This window comes from Rhea americana, unplaced genomic scaffold, assembly GCF_003343005.1.
Source record: "Rhea americana isolate MKP2758 unplaced genomic scaffold, rheAme1 scaffold_69, whole genome shotgun sequence".
Taxonomy (NCBI): domain Eukaryota; kingdom Metazoa; phylum Chordata; class Aves; order Rheiformes; family Rheidae; genus Rhea; species Rhea americana.
Genome location: NW_028186856.1, coordinates 3,311,617 through 3,328,088, shown reverse-complemented (window position 1 = coordinate 3,328,088; position 16,472 = coordinate 3,311,617). Strand labels below are relative to the sequence as shown.

The window sequence follows — 16,472 nt, the reverse complement described above, 5'->3', positions numbered from 1 at the left end:
GTCACAGATCACTGATTTGGCAATATTATCTGTTAAGAGTGCTGCAGTATCTGTACCTGTGTATGTTAGCAATTTTTAGCATTCTTCTAGCTATCTAGACACCATCTACAGAAAATTAATAGCATAATTTGTTTGTTTAAGCAGTGTAACTCTCATTTAACAGTTTGCAGTGCTTTTACACAGTGTGATATTTACAGTAATGTTGTGAAGGAGACTTACTCTGCATTTGTTAGCTAGGGAAACTTTTACTAGGGTACAAGTTGTTAAGGTCTGAAAAAGTGAAGGGGGAGACYCAGACTGCCTTTTGGAACAATTTTGGTACCTAAATTGCTGAGCTTTTTTAAACCTTTATAAAAGGTTTTTCTTATTGACTCATTACAGTTTAGAAACAGTGAAGATGCATAGAGCTCATTTGTTCTATTTGTAAAAATTTGAGTGTTGTGTCAAGGGCTGTGATGAGTTTTTAGATTTTTTTATTTATTTGTTTGTTTTTCTTTTCTTGCAGTCTTTTCAAAACTTTATAAAGCACATTCCATGTCTTCAACATATGTTGTTTTTCTCCAAGGCTTTAGAAAAACTTGAGGAGAGGAAAGAGGAGAACAAAATACATTTTTCTATTATTCTCAATATTGTGGTGCTTGAGACTATGGTGTCTGCCAAGTTGAAGAGATGAATGTGTCTTTTAGAGGCTAGGTGCTTTGAATGATGTATAGGTGTTTGCCAGCTCCTTACTTGTTGTTAGATCCCTCCCCCCCGCACCCCCCTTTTTTTTTCTGCTAATGTGGATCTTGGAGTGTCTTTGTTTCATAGTATAGCTGCCCTAAAATGAAACCAATATACCTAAATAATGGCATCATCAATTACAAAGGCAGAAATAAGATACAGTGCCTTGGACTTTTCTATGTAGTGCCAGGATCATTTACTTGTGTTGTTTCAGAATCTTCTTTAGTGATCTGAAACACATGTTCAGTCTTGATGTGTGCAACTGCATGCCTTCATGAATGAGAAATTTTTGTTAAACAGCATCTTTTCTTTCAAAATTTTCTGTGGACTTCTTTGGTTAGGCTTTGTAGACAAGTATATAAAACTATTTTTTACAGTAGTACTGTATATTGCACTATGTAAGACTACAGTAGTGTACATATTGTGCATRTCAAATTTGCATCTGTGTGGAATTGTCTAAGTAGCCCTAATGAATATGACACTCTTCAGTTTATCAGTAATAACATATACCTTCATATTTTACTTCATAATTGCAAAATCATTCTAAAATGCATATGAAAATTGTATTACAGCAGCACTGGCTGTCAGGAATCAGCAGATTTTGCTGTAGACAATGGTATCATACACCTTCTGGTACAGTTTTACTGATATGCCTGCTACCTAAATATTTGACCTGCATATCACACTTTTTATACCACTAGGTAAGATATGTCTGTTGGTAAAGGATGTTCCCATCTCAAGTGGTGTAATATGACTTATTTTAGAATCTACCAGTGCAAAATAAGTTATTTATATGGTCAGAATGGACTAGTTTCTTCTTGTAACTAACCAAAGTGTGGAATGATCTTTGAAACGTTCAGCTTCTACTTGTACCAGAAGAGGTGGGATTTTTGCTTATTTCCTCTTTCTTTTTTTATTTTACCTCTATGTCATTTTAGTTTTGTGAAAGTGTCCAATTGTAATAGTTCTGGAAATACAGCCAAAGAGGGCAAATGTGGACAATTTTCCTAGAGTAAGCATAAACAGGTTCTGTACTTGTGCTGAGCTTTTTACAGGATGTATTCTATGTGACTGACTTCATGGGCTTGTGAAAATTTCAAAACACAGTATAGGCAGAATAATAAATGCTCACGGACTTGTGTTAGCATAACTGAATTTATCGTAAACAAATGCTGCACCTAGTGAAAGAATGAGTGAAAAAGAATAGGTTGGGTAGTAAAGCAGAAATACTTGAGACCACAGAGGAAAAGGAGGAGAAAGAACAGCATAAAGTTTGATTATAGTCCTATATTTCTTAACTTCCATCCCATTTAAAATTCATTACTTCTAGCATTTAAATGGCAATGTCATACTAACAATTTTGTCAATGTAAATATGTTGGAAGTATTCTGATCAACATTAAAAAAAATCAATAAATGTTTTTCAGCTGAAATGGAAAGCTTTCATTTTGTTGTATTTCTATCAGTAATTTCAGATATTTTGGTTGCATTTTAGACAGTTGTAGCAGAACATCATCTGCCAAAAAGCCAAACTGAAATTACTGTGATGCTTTACTTGTTTTATAAAGATATTTTAGAAATAAAACAGAGATAATATATTTGCTGCCTGAATTCTCGATCATTACCTTCATCACTGTTAATTATCTTTTAATATATCTGTAAAATCTTGTAAGTGGCTACTCAGAAAGGCCTGTTAAGATTTCAGTAGCATTTGGGTTAATAAACTCACAGAACTTACTTTCGTTTTTTTGGTGGGTTTACATTATTTTTGCCTATTCCTCCCCTCCCCCCCACATATGTTAAATCTAAATGCTGATTCTGCAAAAATCTTACAGGTACACTTAAGTACTCTTGGAGTTTTGTAATGAAGTCGAACAAGTTTTTGTGTGCGTATTATAAATTAGTCAGTAGGATTTTACTTGCATAATATTTGGTCATTTGCTTTGAAGCATGTCTCATGATAGTTTTATTGGGAAATAAGCTGAAAGTGATATTGAAGATTACTTCCTATACAGGTAGCTTAGTGCAAAGAATTCTCAGAGAGAAAGTATATTTAAGTAAAACTTGTGAGGAATAAAACTGTGTCTTATGTTCAAAGGATTATGGAATGAATAAAAATCAAAATACCAAGTTTCAGAAAATATWCTTTGGGGTTGTATTTTACACTGAAGAGATATGTCTTAACTCAGAGTAAGAGGGATTTTTCAAAGTATATTTTAATTTCTATTTTCTTGTACAAGCATACTAAGCAAAGGAAATCAGATAATATCTGACGAAATATTAACAAGTATAAAGACTTACAGAAAGTGATTTGCTTCACAGATTTTTGTCAATTGTGGAAAAAATTGCAAGCAAGTAATCACATTGTGGATGCCTGGTGGCTGCTGAGGAACCCAGTTTTTTTTGATTTGTAGTTCCAATAGCAGTTCTTTTATGCTCCTGGTAATCCTGTGGATCTAGTGCTAACTAGAGTTCAGATCTCTTCATTTGGTGATCAAATGTCGTGTGTTTGTAAGAAGAAATGGAAGAGGGATGTAAGAAGTATAAGAGCTCCAACTCGGGCTGAGGCTTTCCAGTACTTTCAGGCTTCCTGGTGTGGAAGTAAATCTCTTGTGAAGCAGGTCCTCAGCACAAATTTTGCGGCAGTCCTGCCATGCAACTTGAGAATACAAGAGCTTTTATTTTCTCAGACTAGTTGGCTTCTTGTGTTTCTTTGACTTCTGGGAAAGCAGCTTTGGCAGCCAGCTACCCAGATTTCTAGAAGTTATGTGGTTGCTTAGTTCTGGAACTTCTCGTGTTGTAGCTGCTCCATTGCCGGGGATCTGAAGAACTTAAAGAAATAATCATCTGTGATTAAGCATCTGTAATTCAGATCTGTGATGAATCTCTTAAATGAATCACAGCAAAATACCTACAAAGGGAACTATCCAAATGCTAGGATTCTGTTGTACCCAACAGGCTAAAAGAGTGAGAATTAATTACATTTAGACTGAATCTTTTCAAAATAAGGACAGTTAATGATTTTTTTTCTATTCATTTTTATTTAAAATTATCACAGGGTTTTCCAGTTTAAATATCTCATTTTTTTAAAATTTTTGAGAAGCTTAAAGTCCTAAACTTACATCATGCAAAGTCAGGCCATTGAACATGCGGGGTTTTTAGCACTGCCAAAAATATAACAACAAATCCAAGAAATCATATTCCCTTACCTCTATAGAGTACTGTATCTTTAGCGTGACTTCTAAACAGGTGTAGTTGAGACACTGAATGGGAACAAATAAATGTAGGTCGAGAAATTGCAGGCTAGGCAAAACGAAAATTATATCCTGTTTAAAATTATGTTAAGAGCCTCTTTTGTGCCTCTCTGGGATATCTTCCTTCTCACATTCAGAATGTGCTTACTGATTATCTCTGAAGCCACTTAGCTAGATTCTATAGGCTTTTTCTGCATGATTGGAACTTTCTGTATAAGCTGTTCATGTGAATAGTTGCAGTATTATAGCATCAGGCGGCAATAGATATTCTCATGAGACTTTACCTTTTAAACAGATCTATTTCCTTTTTATTTATATAATGTTATAAAGTATAAGAAGCTGTTATAACTGCAGTTGTCTAGCTAAAATTCTCTTACATTATTGTATCACTCCTTTTTCCCTTTGAACTTGATCCCTTGTGTGTCCCCTGTGTCCCGTTCCCTGCAGCGATCCCTGCTGGCTGTGGTGGAGATTGGTTTGCTGTGAATATCCTTACTACCAAAATGAGTACAAGAAGCTTCTCAGAAACCGTGGCAACTGACCACTTGCTTTCACCAGGAATAGGGGCCTTTTGTCTGAATTCCTTGCCCTCAGGTAACTTCCCCTCTCCCACCCTTGTAGATTAACTGTAAGAGGTGGTGTGTATTTATACAAATTTGGGACTGAAACAAGACCTGTGAACTATTAATTGAGTTTTCTCTGTCTTTTCTTTGTTTTTGTAACTTCAGCAGAGTAAATGCTTGCTATACTGTTTTAAGTGCTAAGTTAAATTTGCAAAACTGGTTTATGAAGTAAACCAACAATACGGATTATAAACATAGTTCGTATGTGCAATTTCTGAATGTAATCTTTTAGGTGCTTTCCTATACCTTCAGATATTTGATATTTGTTATTTATCTTTTTTACACATTTAATTCCTTTGTCYTTAATGTTTATTACCTCTATATTGATAGGTATTTGAAGGATCACTTAGTTCTTCAGCTAGTTTACATGATGGAATAGCTGGTTACTTGACTTTTTTTTTTTTTAATAAAGTAGATATAACACTTAAATGTAATGTCTTACTGAAAAATCTCATTCTGTTCCAAAATCTAATCAGTTAGCATTAATAAGAACTGCTAATGTCACATAAGTAAATGGTGCAGTATCCAAAAAGCAGATACAGTGTAATGCTTTTGCACTGCCCCTTTATTTCTTAATTTAAATTTATAATTTTATTTAGAATCAAGTGACTTTTCATTGTGTTAGCTACAAGATGTTATATATTGAGTGGAATGTAATAGTTTCTGGGTATAAGCCAATTGTCAAAATGGAATTCTTAAAATTTGATCTCTTTTCTTGTGCTGCCTGCAATACAGATACTTGTATATACTTTGCCAGATATATTTTAATATTTAGGAATTTGATTTAGTAGTTAGGAATTTGGTGTTTTCTTCTACTCAACATAAGCATTGAGCTCTGACATGTATGGGATTGTCATGTTTTAAAACAGTTTTATTTATTGCTAATTTCTATGTTTATATAAGTGCTACGTGAAAAGACTTGTGGAACAGAGAAGCTAATATTGGTTCATGTGAAGTTTTATCATAAATGAAACAAATTTACTGAGTAATGTTTTACTTACAGRATGATTGCTATTCATGCAATGTAAGCTCCTTGTCTTTGTGCATTGTCTGGCTATGTCTGAGCATATCTACCTCATGATCATGCCTCATAATTAGAAAACAGCCATTGATGACAGCAGCTATTTCTGTTGGGTCTATTTGTACCTGGAGAAGAATTAATACAGTTTTTCCAAATAAAAAGTAATTCTATAATAATACATATGAGAAGTTAACTTATTAGGGGCAAATTTATATACAATAAAATTAAGAGAGTTGGTAGGAATGTCAATATTTGAGAAAGTATGGGATGGGACTTTGAGTTAGTGGATTAGCATATTAAGCTGAGAAGAGCTGGAATTTACTTTGCCTTTAGGAGGTCAGTTGGAGTAGGAGTCCACACTGAAGTGCCTTATGTGTAGTGATGAAATGGAAGCAACTATTTGGAAAACCTCAGCAAAGCAGACATGCTATTCAGGCACCCCGCCTCATAGGATGGGAAAGGTTGTGTAATGTTGCACCAGACACCTTACAGAAGTGTGGACTGGTTGTTGGGTCAGGATCCTAATTGGTGATTTGCTTGGTGGGGGAAAAAGGAAGATCTGGTTTTGGACTATGATAGGTTTGAAATGCCTGATGGAGCATTAAGTGGTTCGGATCCTGTAGCCTGAGAGGTCTCACCTGAGCTATAGAGGTGTAAGTAGTGTCATGGTCTTGTTTGGTGTGCTGTGAACCATGGCGAGCAGAGAACAGTAGATCTAGGCTGGGCCTTCAGATATGGCAATGCTCTGTCCTGCTTGTAGAGGAATGGCTTGTGAGCATCTCCACAAGGTGGTGTGCGGCAGATCATCTTGGGCCTCACCATGTTGGGCATCCAGTGAATCATACAGGGTTTTCAATCTTGTACTCAGCCACCAAATGTACACCTGGCAATTCTGCAGAAGTTCCATGCTTAGTTAAATAGAGCATGAGGCATAGTTGTGATGTGACCACATCCTCCGTGGGTTAGCCCCATCTCCTGCACACCTTGTTGTCAGAGGGAAGAAGGTGCCAATCTGGTATCGTATATAGTGAGGAGTGTTCTTGAAAAATCTACTGTTACATACAGCTGCTGCTATTGGTATTGAGACTCTGAGTCTCCTGTGATTCTCCATAGCTTGTAGCATTAGGGACCTACATTCTGATAGGGACCACCTGGAAGGAAAAGGTGCGGCATTTGGTAATCCATACTGTACAAAATGTTGCTGATATAATTGACCACTGAGTAAAGTCTGGAGGATGACCTCTCAGACTGCCACAGTTTTACCCATGACAGGTTTGTGTATTAGTTACACACTGGCTGCTAATAGTCACAGTGGTGAGATTTTACAGTGCTTTACATGTTCTTTTCCTGGTGCAGATTGTGAGGATGCCACTGTGGATTTTTTTTTTCTTTTTAGTCCAGAAATATTAAAATTTATCCTCACAAATGTTCCCTGCCTAGTATAGTATACGTATTCTTACCTTCAGTAAAAAATCTGAAGTGCTTATGTGTCTGAAAGTGTGGCTTGTTAATCCTACTGTGTTGTACCCAAAAAAAAAAAAAAAAAAAAGTAAGCATTATTTTAAAAACCCTGCCACATGAATGCATTAATTCTTTTTAAATTCTGTTAAGCTTTTGATTTTGGTACTGTATTTTATCCTGATGTTCCATGATCCTTAAAATGTTGTTTGATGAATATTTTCTTCTATTGATTTTAAATGTATTCCCTTTTAGTTTCATGTAGGATAAATGAGCACCCAATCAGCTTTTGTGCATTGTTCATTACTTTGTCATTAATGTTTCTTTTTATCCTCTACATTCTAAATCAGTTTTAGTATTTTCAGAAATGAATATAGTATCCAAGATGAGGGCATGCTGTCATAGCTTATGATGATATTTAGTACTACTTTGAATTCATTCTTTATACAGAATAGTACTTGTTTGTACCCCAGGTAGCTTTTGATCAGACTGTATCTTCTAATTTTATTTCCTAAAAATGTATGTTTTAATTAGAACTTGACAATTTTTATGAATTATTTCTTCAAGTGTCCAATACTTTGTATTGCCAGTGAGGCAACTGCTTTTGCAAAGCCATTAGCTGATGTCTCAGGTTCTTCAGAAAGTCAGCTTGCTTTAATATTATGGTCAACTTTTACATGTCTTATCTCAGTCTATGGAGCTAAAATTCATCTACTCCAAATCTTATTTCACCTAGCATGAAGCCATTAACTATGGTTTATATACTATTTTAATACACTGCATTAAAACTAGAACATCCCTAAGAAAGCCAGGATTCATTCAAAGGCTTCTGTTACTACACAGTTTACCACCTTTTTCTGCATTGCTAAATATATTCAAATGTTTATAGATTTTTACATATCCTTTTGACATATGAGATACTGACACTCTTGTAGTCTCCTGGCCAGTTTCTATATCACTGAGCCCCTATCACATGGTTAAGTTTTGTAGCAACTTTTGTGGTGGATGTCTTAGTCAACCTTTTTTTAAAGAACCAAGAAATTATATCAACTGGCTGATTATATTCTTGTTTCTTATATTTGAAGGATTAAAATAGACTTCTTTTACAGAAATTGCATTTGTTTGTCTCTGGCTCACCACTTCCATGCAAGCTTCTCATTGTTCTCATTCAATACAGGTCTATCGCTTGTTGCATCTGTAAAGTCTGTCATCTTTCTTTGCTTAATGACAGTGAAATCTTTTTAATCCTATGTGACTGTTTTATATCTGTCCTATTCTTTCTCTTCTTTCCTCTCACATTTGGATCAAAAAATGTAATGCTATTCAGAGCTCTTCTGAATGTCATCACGCTTAATGTTATTGGTATGTAGAGCTGCTCTTGTTCTAGGGAGTCTGTTTTCTTTTCTCCTCCTAGACTTGGATCTAAATGGATCTAAGCGCCTTTGTACTTTGGCTTAACTACTGATGTGCTGCTATTGTGAAAACTGTAACAATGGTTCCGAACTCAGTATTTGCATGTGAAATTTTGTTCAAGAGACTTTGATGTTGCTTCTGGCTACAGGAAATAAACATAGAGAGGAAATTATTATGTTGTTTGCAGCGTGTTATTTGGTGGGTTTTTTTCTTTTTTATTCCTTGTTTTTGGCTTAGTGAAAGGTGGGAGGAGCACTAATTTGGGAATTTTTCAGACCAAGTCAGCTGTTAAAGTCGCCTTTGTTTTGTGGTATTATACCAAATGAGAAGAACTTGCTCATAACAGTAGACACTCTGATCTCTCTCTCTTTTTTTTTTTTTTTTTTTCTTGTAACAGATTTGATGAACAGTTGGTTCTGTCCTCCTTCGGTTTAAATGTGAAATCTTAAATTTCCAAGTGATACTAGGCCTCCCTCCCTCTTTTACCTAGAATTGTGGAAACATATATCTTTCTCAGAACTACAGTTAAGAAATGAGATTGTTTCTTACTTCAGAAATTGTATGGAATTCCTTAGTGATYTAAAAAGTTGGTTCAGTCAGATTAAATTGTGGAGAGGGGAAAAAGTTGTCTGTCTTTTCCATTTCTACTATTTTGTTGTTGATGCAGTTGCCAGTTCTTGTTAGGAGATACTGTCCTTTTCTAGAGCCTATTTGTTTGAACTGTTCATTTTTTTGAAAAGTTCTAGTTCCTGACACAGAGATAGACAATATTAAATCTAAGATGTGCCATTTTTTTTTTGTTTATCATGATTAGAGCATATATATAGGAACAAGTTATTGAAAGAATTTTACTTAAAAAAAAAAAAAAAAAAAAAAAAAAAAAAAAAAAAAAAAAAAAAAAAGGGCAAAGGGATATGATAGTACCAGCAGAATGGATTATATATTCAGTAGATTTGCAAAACATCTGAGAATCCCATTCAAAATGGGAACCAGACTTTAATTATTTCTGTATTAAATCCAGAAGTTGGAATTTCAGTTGAACTTGAAAAGCCATCTGGTATCCTCTTGAAACCTTTGTGGAACAGTAATCTATGCTTCATGTGATCTGTGGCATTTTTTTTTAAGCATAAGCTTGTACTTTCAGAGTTTTACTTCTACCCTCTCTGTTTTCTCTAGTTTTTCATCTTGACTGTCAAACACTGTGGAGAACTCTGTTCAGAGCTCCAAGCCTGTGTTGTCACAAACAAAACTCTAGATTTTGCATCCTCTGTGTCAAGTTTTAATTCTTTTAAATACATCTCTGGATACTATTAATTCCAGTCCTAACAAAATATGACTGTAGCTTATTGCACCACCTATGACTCTTACTACTGTGCTGCTATTGTGCAATCTTTCATACTTTTCACTAACCTCCTAATAAGTACTCTGTATATGAAAATTGAACTGTCAACCTGCATAATAATATTCAACATATGTGTGTGTATTTGTGTATGTGTACATATATACACACTTGTGTGTGTATATATGTGTATATGGATGTGTACACACATATATGCATGCACATACACACAGACCTAGGTCACTTGGACAAAATTGTTTGTGGTATGGATAGCTTCATATTTCCTGATTCTTGAATTTAAAGTCTCAAATATTTTATAGCATTAATCTAGTTTACAGAATTGAATATTAAGCTGAATTGAAATTGACATTACAGATACAGTAATTCAAACCACAGAATATATACTTTGAGAAAGGAAGGATGGTTTTTAAAATTTAATGCTTTAGGTTTGTGAAGTTGAAACTAAATCAATGAAAATATTTTTGCTAGGAGTATCTTGTGGTATTATCAGACCAAGCACCTGCCTTATCTGTGCATTGATGTTTAACTGCAGCAGTGTAACAACATGACAAAAAGCCTTGGTGAACTCAACTATGCTCTTAGTTTTATTCTGTTTCTCTTGCTCTTCCTTTTAACTTTCTCTATTCTCCTTCCTTATTCAATTTTTGTACCAAGTTACAGGTATTAGCACTCACTTTGTTCCCTAGAAAGGGAACATTGGTCAGGAGTTCATGGAAGGTTGCAAAGGTAAATGGCCCTGTTCTGTAGACCTTTGCTCCCTATTTGACACAATCTTTAGAGTGAGCTAGTTACTCCTTAAGGAATGAATGCTAAAGTGAAAAACAAATCACAAGTGTTTGTGTGTAGGGAAGGTATTTGCAAGTGCCAAGTCAGAGAGAACAATGTAGGCATATGATGAAGCTGGTTACATTCCTAATTCCAAATAATAATTTGGAGACCTCTTATAGAGGGTAGAGAATTTTTACTATATGAAATATGATAAAGATTTCAAGTTACTGTATCTCAGAATAACAAGATTTTTCATTAGTTTTATGAGAAATACCTCTCCACTTTACATAAAAATTTTGTAAGAAATGTAATAACCTAGCAAGTTCTGAAAGTTTAAGCAATTGAGCATTCCACAACCAAGGGATATAATGTTTTTTTAAATGCAGAGAAAATTTGCCAGCCTCGGAGGCCTAATGTCTCCTTTTCAAACTTTGACTGACAATAAATATTTCAAAACATCTCCAAAGGCATTGTTAACATCTGAGTTTATTTTAGAAAAATATTAAAATGTTATTTAACAAAAAAATTTTAAAGTAATATTATTTAAGGTTAAATTCCAAATCAGTGGTGGTTATACCAACTCGTAGCAAGATCAGTGCTGAATTAGAGGTATGTCAACCTGTCGGTGGTACATGTTCTCCCTGAGTCTCTATTGACTGAATACAAAGCAGAAAGTAAAGTCAAAGCAGCGTGGCTTGGTGGAGCATGTCCTGATTGGATGTACCATGGGATACTAGAACAATACAGTATGGAGAGATGTGTTATCCTAAGGGTATTTTTTTGAATTCAGAATGCCATTCTTTTTATCCTTTGGCTTATCTTTTAATTYTGTCCATGAAGTTCTGAATTCTGTATACTTCCATGGCTTTTGTCTCTCTCCCAGACTAACTGGTACAATCACATTTTGTTTTGCAGGCTAGCTGCCTATATAGGCTGACTTCCAATTTTTGGGGGTAAGTTAGAGGCCACCATGTAAGCTAAGGGGTTTTCCTATTATTTGAGATTGTATGAAACAGTGCTAAAGTGCTGAAAATATCTGAGAGAGAAACAAATACATTCTATAGAACAACTGAGTTTACAAGAAGGAGGGAATTAGCAGAGGAACTTGAAATGTCTTGACATCCTCTGGGAAAAATTGGCTCCGGGCAAAGCAGGTGGAAGATGTTGTGTGGTTGTCACATACTATGAAGTTACTCTGGGTTTTGGAAAAATGCCACCGTCTTCCCCAGTATCTGCTTATCAACCACATTCCCCCTGTGGAAGTGAAATGGAGATAATCTGCTACTAGAAGTGCCTAAACCTGAAATACTTGCTTACAACTCACCTTTTAATGTTTCTTTTGTGACTCCTGAATTGGAAGGCGTCACCTGCCAGGTTGTTGTACTCTTGCATTGGTCTGTGTTGACGGTTCCTGGCTGCCAGGTTGTTGTACTCTTGCATTGGTCTGTGTTGACGGTTCCTGGCTGCAGAAGAGGACAGGTAATAAACTCAAGCAAAGCTCTTGGAAGAGCAAAAAAAAAAAAAATGCAGGAGGAGGGAAAAAGCATCATTTACTGAAATTGCCTTCCTTGTCTTTCTGCCCCTTTTTGGGAAGGACTGGCTCCTGTTTTGGCTGTCTGAAGCATCATTGTTTTGCTGGATATCAGAAATAACTCAAAATTGGCTTTGTTGTTTCTGTTCTCCTCCTGAATAGTATTTTGGTGTCTTTCTTACTGTGAAGCTTGGAAGTGCATTCCTGTAGATCCTCTGGGTTTCAATATGATGTGTCTGCAATTGAACCCAAATTTGCCTCCAGGCTTCTGTGGCATAGCAATAGGGAATCCTGAGAGGAGTTAATCCACAGAGCACCAAAGTCTGATGAGTCACTGAGCTGTGGCCTTATCCTGCTGCTTCATATCTTTTGTCTGGGTACATTTTGCAGTCTTTGCCGTTCCCTAGAGCCAAGTTTTCCCAATTTCCTCTCCCTGCAGAGGCAAAAGGCTCTGTACTGCCTTCCTGCTCCTGAATGGCGGATGATGTGTGTGTGTGTGCATATATGCTTACCCTGAAATTGTGTATACAAATTTAAATGGTTTCACTAGTGTGAAAGCTAGTCATGGAATATACATAATGAAATTATGGCATATACTTAGGTGGCAGAATATATTGACATTTGTTATTTAAATGCAACTTAAGACTCTCAAACTATTATTTTAACATTGATCATTGTCTAGAGAATCTAGAGAGACAGAAGTATTATGGTATGATTGAAAACATTTAATGATTATTTTATTTTTCTAGAAATGAATTAGCCATGTCAGATGGAACTTCTCAGTATTCTTTCTTAGATATGAGGCTTTGTTTTGCATTGACTGAGAGRATTTCTGCATATTTTACTCAGGCAGATTATTCAGCTCTTCTCAACACTCTTCTCAACACTCTTTCTTCAAGAAGAGCTAAAAGTGACAAAGACGACTAAATGGAAAAAGTTAAATATTTTAAATCCTTTATTCCCCAATTCATACTTCTGTCTGGAGTGCTTAGAAGTATGTCAAATGTCAAGAAAATGTATTTGTGGACAGCCTTATTTTAATATATTTTTAGTACTGAAATTTTATTACTGGAATTATTAAAATATATTATTTCTGATTCTAACAAAACTCATTCCTGCCGAGTAATTTATGCTTTTTAAGCAATAAAAGCTTTTTAAGCTTTTTAAGTCTTGTATCAAAACCAGCTTGTTAGTATTATTTGCAAATACATCSTGAATAATTTAAGAATGACTTGGTGTAGTCAAAAAAAAATTATAGACGTGAATTTTTAGTTGTGAGCAGACTTCACCACCACTATCACTACTGCCATAAGAGTGACTCCTCTTTATAATTAAATTGATAGGTGATGAAATCCTGTAGGATTATTTTATCTGCCTGACCGTTTTATAGGAACCATAAAATAAGCATTTTGGTTTTGTCAGGCTAGACAGAAGGAATTTACAAAACTTGCTAGTACGAGAACACAATAAAAGTATTAGACTGAGAAAATGCCTGCCATATGCATCAAGTCACAGTTGGAGACTGAGATGAAAAAAAAGGCTTGCCAGCCTTTTCCCCCTTCTTCTGCTGTCCTTCCCCTGTATATATTAACAAAGACCCAGAACTTTGTATAGAAATCGATCTCTTGAATGCGAAAGAAATAGATCCGAGTTGCATCTCCTAAGGACAGTGAGGCAGAATGATGCCCAGTCATTTTCGACAAAGGTACCACTTTGCTGTCTGCCTGGAGACTGTCAACATGGGGAGATTTCAGTGAGAAGAGTCCCAAAGCATAATGCAAACAGTCGTATTCTCCACTATCTGTGAAATTAAATCCTATTTGTGAGCAGGAGCAAATTTCCATGATAGAATGTAGGTGTGAGTAATTAAAGCCTATTCTTAAGCTTGTAGTAGATTTGATATTACAGTTGTTGATCTGAGGATACCTATAATTTTGCTGTGTTATGTTGTAAGGATGAGAACCACATAAGAGTTACGTGATCTGGTCTATTGTATCAGTAAATCACAGCACCTTATAAGTGTAGTGAAATTTATGGCATATGTTCTCTTTTAAATATTTTTTAGAAGAGTTTGTGTATCATATTGACTCTTCAAATGTTCATCCTATATATTAAATGCATGAGATTGCTGTGTACATATAGAATGTGTGTATTTTTCATTTATATTCTTTATTAAATTTTATAATTAAACCCGAATATTATAAATAAAACTTTTCCTTTTGAAATATAAAGTATAAATATAGATAGAAAAGTACTATGTAAAAATGGTACCTTTTTGTTTCTCCTCTTAATTGAATTCTCAGCTGCTCCTGCCTGCTCCAAGAATGACAATATTTGTCATAGATTTGGAAGTGATTTTTTTTTCCCTCTCCTTCCAAAGCCTGGAGAAGTATGAAATGGATTCAGTTCTGCCTTATAGATTATAAAATCAATAGTTTACTACATTCTAATTAAAGATTCATTATTCAATATGATGGACAAATGAGAGAGACTGTCTCATAATATATTTAATCCTGTGTGTTTACTTGCAAATGGAGATGATTAGATGAAAGAAATTTAGCGGGACAAAGTATATGTGAAACAGCAGAGTACTATTTCTTTTGGGGGTAAAATTATACTTTGATTATTTTTTTCTCTCTTTTTGCAGAACATTACTGTAGTTAATTTGTCAGCTGTGTGAGACAGCTCTGATTTGCTTTATATGCATTTACTTAAGATGCCTGTTTGCTTTTAGGTTCACCAAAAATCTGTCACCTGACAAGATCAACCTGAGTACATTAAAGGGTGAAGGTCAACTGACCAATTTAGAGTTGGATCAAGAGGTGCTTCAGAACATGCTGGATCTACCAACATGGCTTGCTATAAACAAGGTCTTTTGCAATAAGGCATCTATTAGGGTGAGCATTTTATTATGCTGAGATGGTAATTAACCAAAACTTTCCTTTTTCTATTTTGTTTTTATAAACTTTCAAGCAGTGTTGTGTTACCAGAAATTGTGATAAATATTTAAAATTTCAGAGAGAAAAACAAAGATCTTACCAGCAATAATTGTGTCATAATTTTTGTTTCTCATAGAGTGGGCATGAAATATCTACAGAAACAATGAAAGTGAGCATTTTCTTCTCCTTTCTGAGTAAATCTCATCATGCACGTTKTAAATAGGGGTAGAGATGAAAGCTTGTCTTTGCCCATGATAATTACAGTCTCTAATTGCTTAGTATGCTCTTTTTGTGTGTATTTCTTCTCTTCCCCTCCTTTTTCTATTGCTGTCCGTCTTATTCCTTTCCCATCTCCAGAAATACCTTTTTGAGGGATTTTGCTCTCCATGAAAAATGTGGAAATATTCTGTGTTTAGGAGATACTCCTTATGGCTGCTAGGAAATGAGGCATTTCATTGCCTTCACTCCTAGATTATACTAGTGTGTTTTTATTTTTTGTGTTTTTTTGACTGAAGTTACGATCTGGTCAAGGTTTGGCAGTTCTTTTTTTTTCTTTTTTAGTAGGAAATTGCCCTGATTTTTCTGAATGCAGTGAACATTCTGAATGTGATGCTTTATTACAGACATTCAGTTATTTATAGGCCAGCAGTGCAAATGTGGATTTTCCTTCCTTTTAAAGGAAGGAATGTAGAAGAAGGTGTTGCTTTTCTTACTGTTCGACAACTCAGTATTAAAGAGACAGATTCTATTTTGTCTCTCTGTGTCTTACTTTCAATGATATGTAGGTTCTGAAGTTAATTTTCTTTTGAGTGTTAAATATAGTAGTGTGTGCGCACAAGTTTATTATTTAGTGTTTTCAGCTAAACTTGACATTTTGAAAGTAATATACTAATTTGAGTCCAGGAGCTGTAACTATACATAGCTAAAACGCATTCTAAACAAGTACTTTATTTTACTTAAATTTACTTTAAAATAATGTTTTCTCTTGCAGATACCGTGGACAAAGTTGAAAACGCATCCCATCTCTTTGGTGAGTTCTGAAACCAACTCCAAAATAGCTCTGTGTAGTAGAATTCATCTCAGATRTTTATACAATTTTCTTGAGCTGACTTAGAATTTTAACCTCAACAGGCGTATTCTAGTCTTCCTCTGTGTAGAAGCAGATCAAAATAAAATAAAGTTTCTGGAAGTTGGTTTATTATTATTATTATTTWTACCATTTATAGCTTTGGGTCTAATCACCGTAATGTTTGACTATTAGATGATCTATGTCAAGAAAAACGAGTTCTTCAATCATTACATTGTATTTCAGGTTTACTTGACAGAGAGTTATTTGCCCAACTAGTGCTGTTACAAGTTCCTGCCTGTCTTTTAGAACCATCA

At 34.9% G+C, this 16,472-nt stretch overlaps 1 protein-coding gene across 1 annotated transcript in view; it reads left to right on the top strand.

Moving 5' to 3' along the window:
* The window catches only part of BLTP3B (bridge-like lipid transfer protein family member 3B), a 69,147-nt gene that overhangs the window by 8,820 nt on the left and 43,855 nt on the right, over positions 1-16,472 (top strand). The window contains exons 3-5 of the mRNA XM_085321302.1: positions 11,535-11,572; positions 14,885-15,047; positions 16,081-16,119. Of these exons, the coding sequence (XP_085177428.1) occupies positions 11,535-11,572; positions 14,885-15,047; positions 16,081-16,119 (240 nt within the window). The remainder of the gene's footprint in view (positions 1-11,534; positions 11,573-14,884; positions 15,048-16,080; positions 16,120-16,472) is intronic.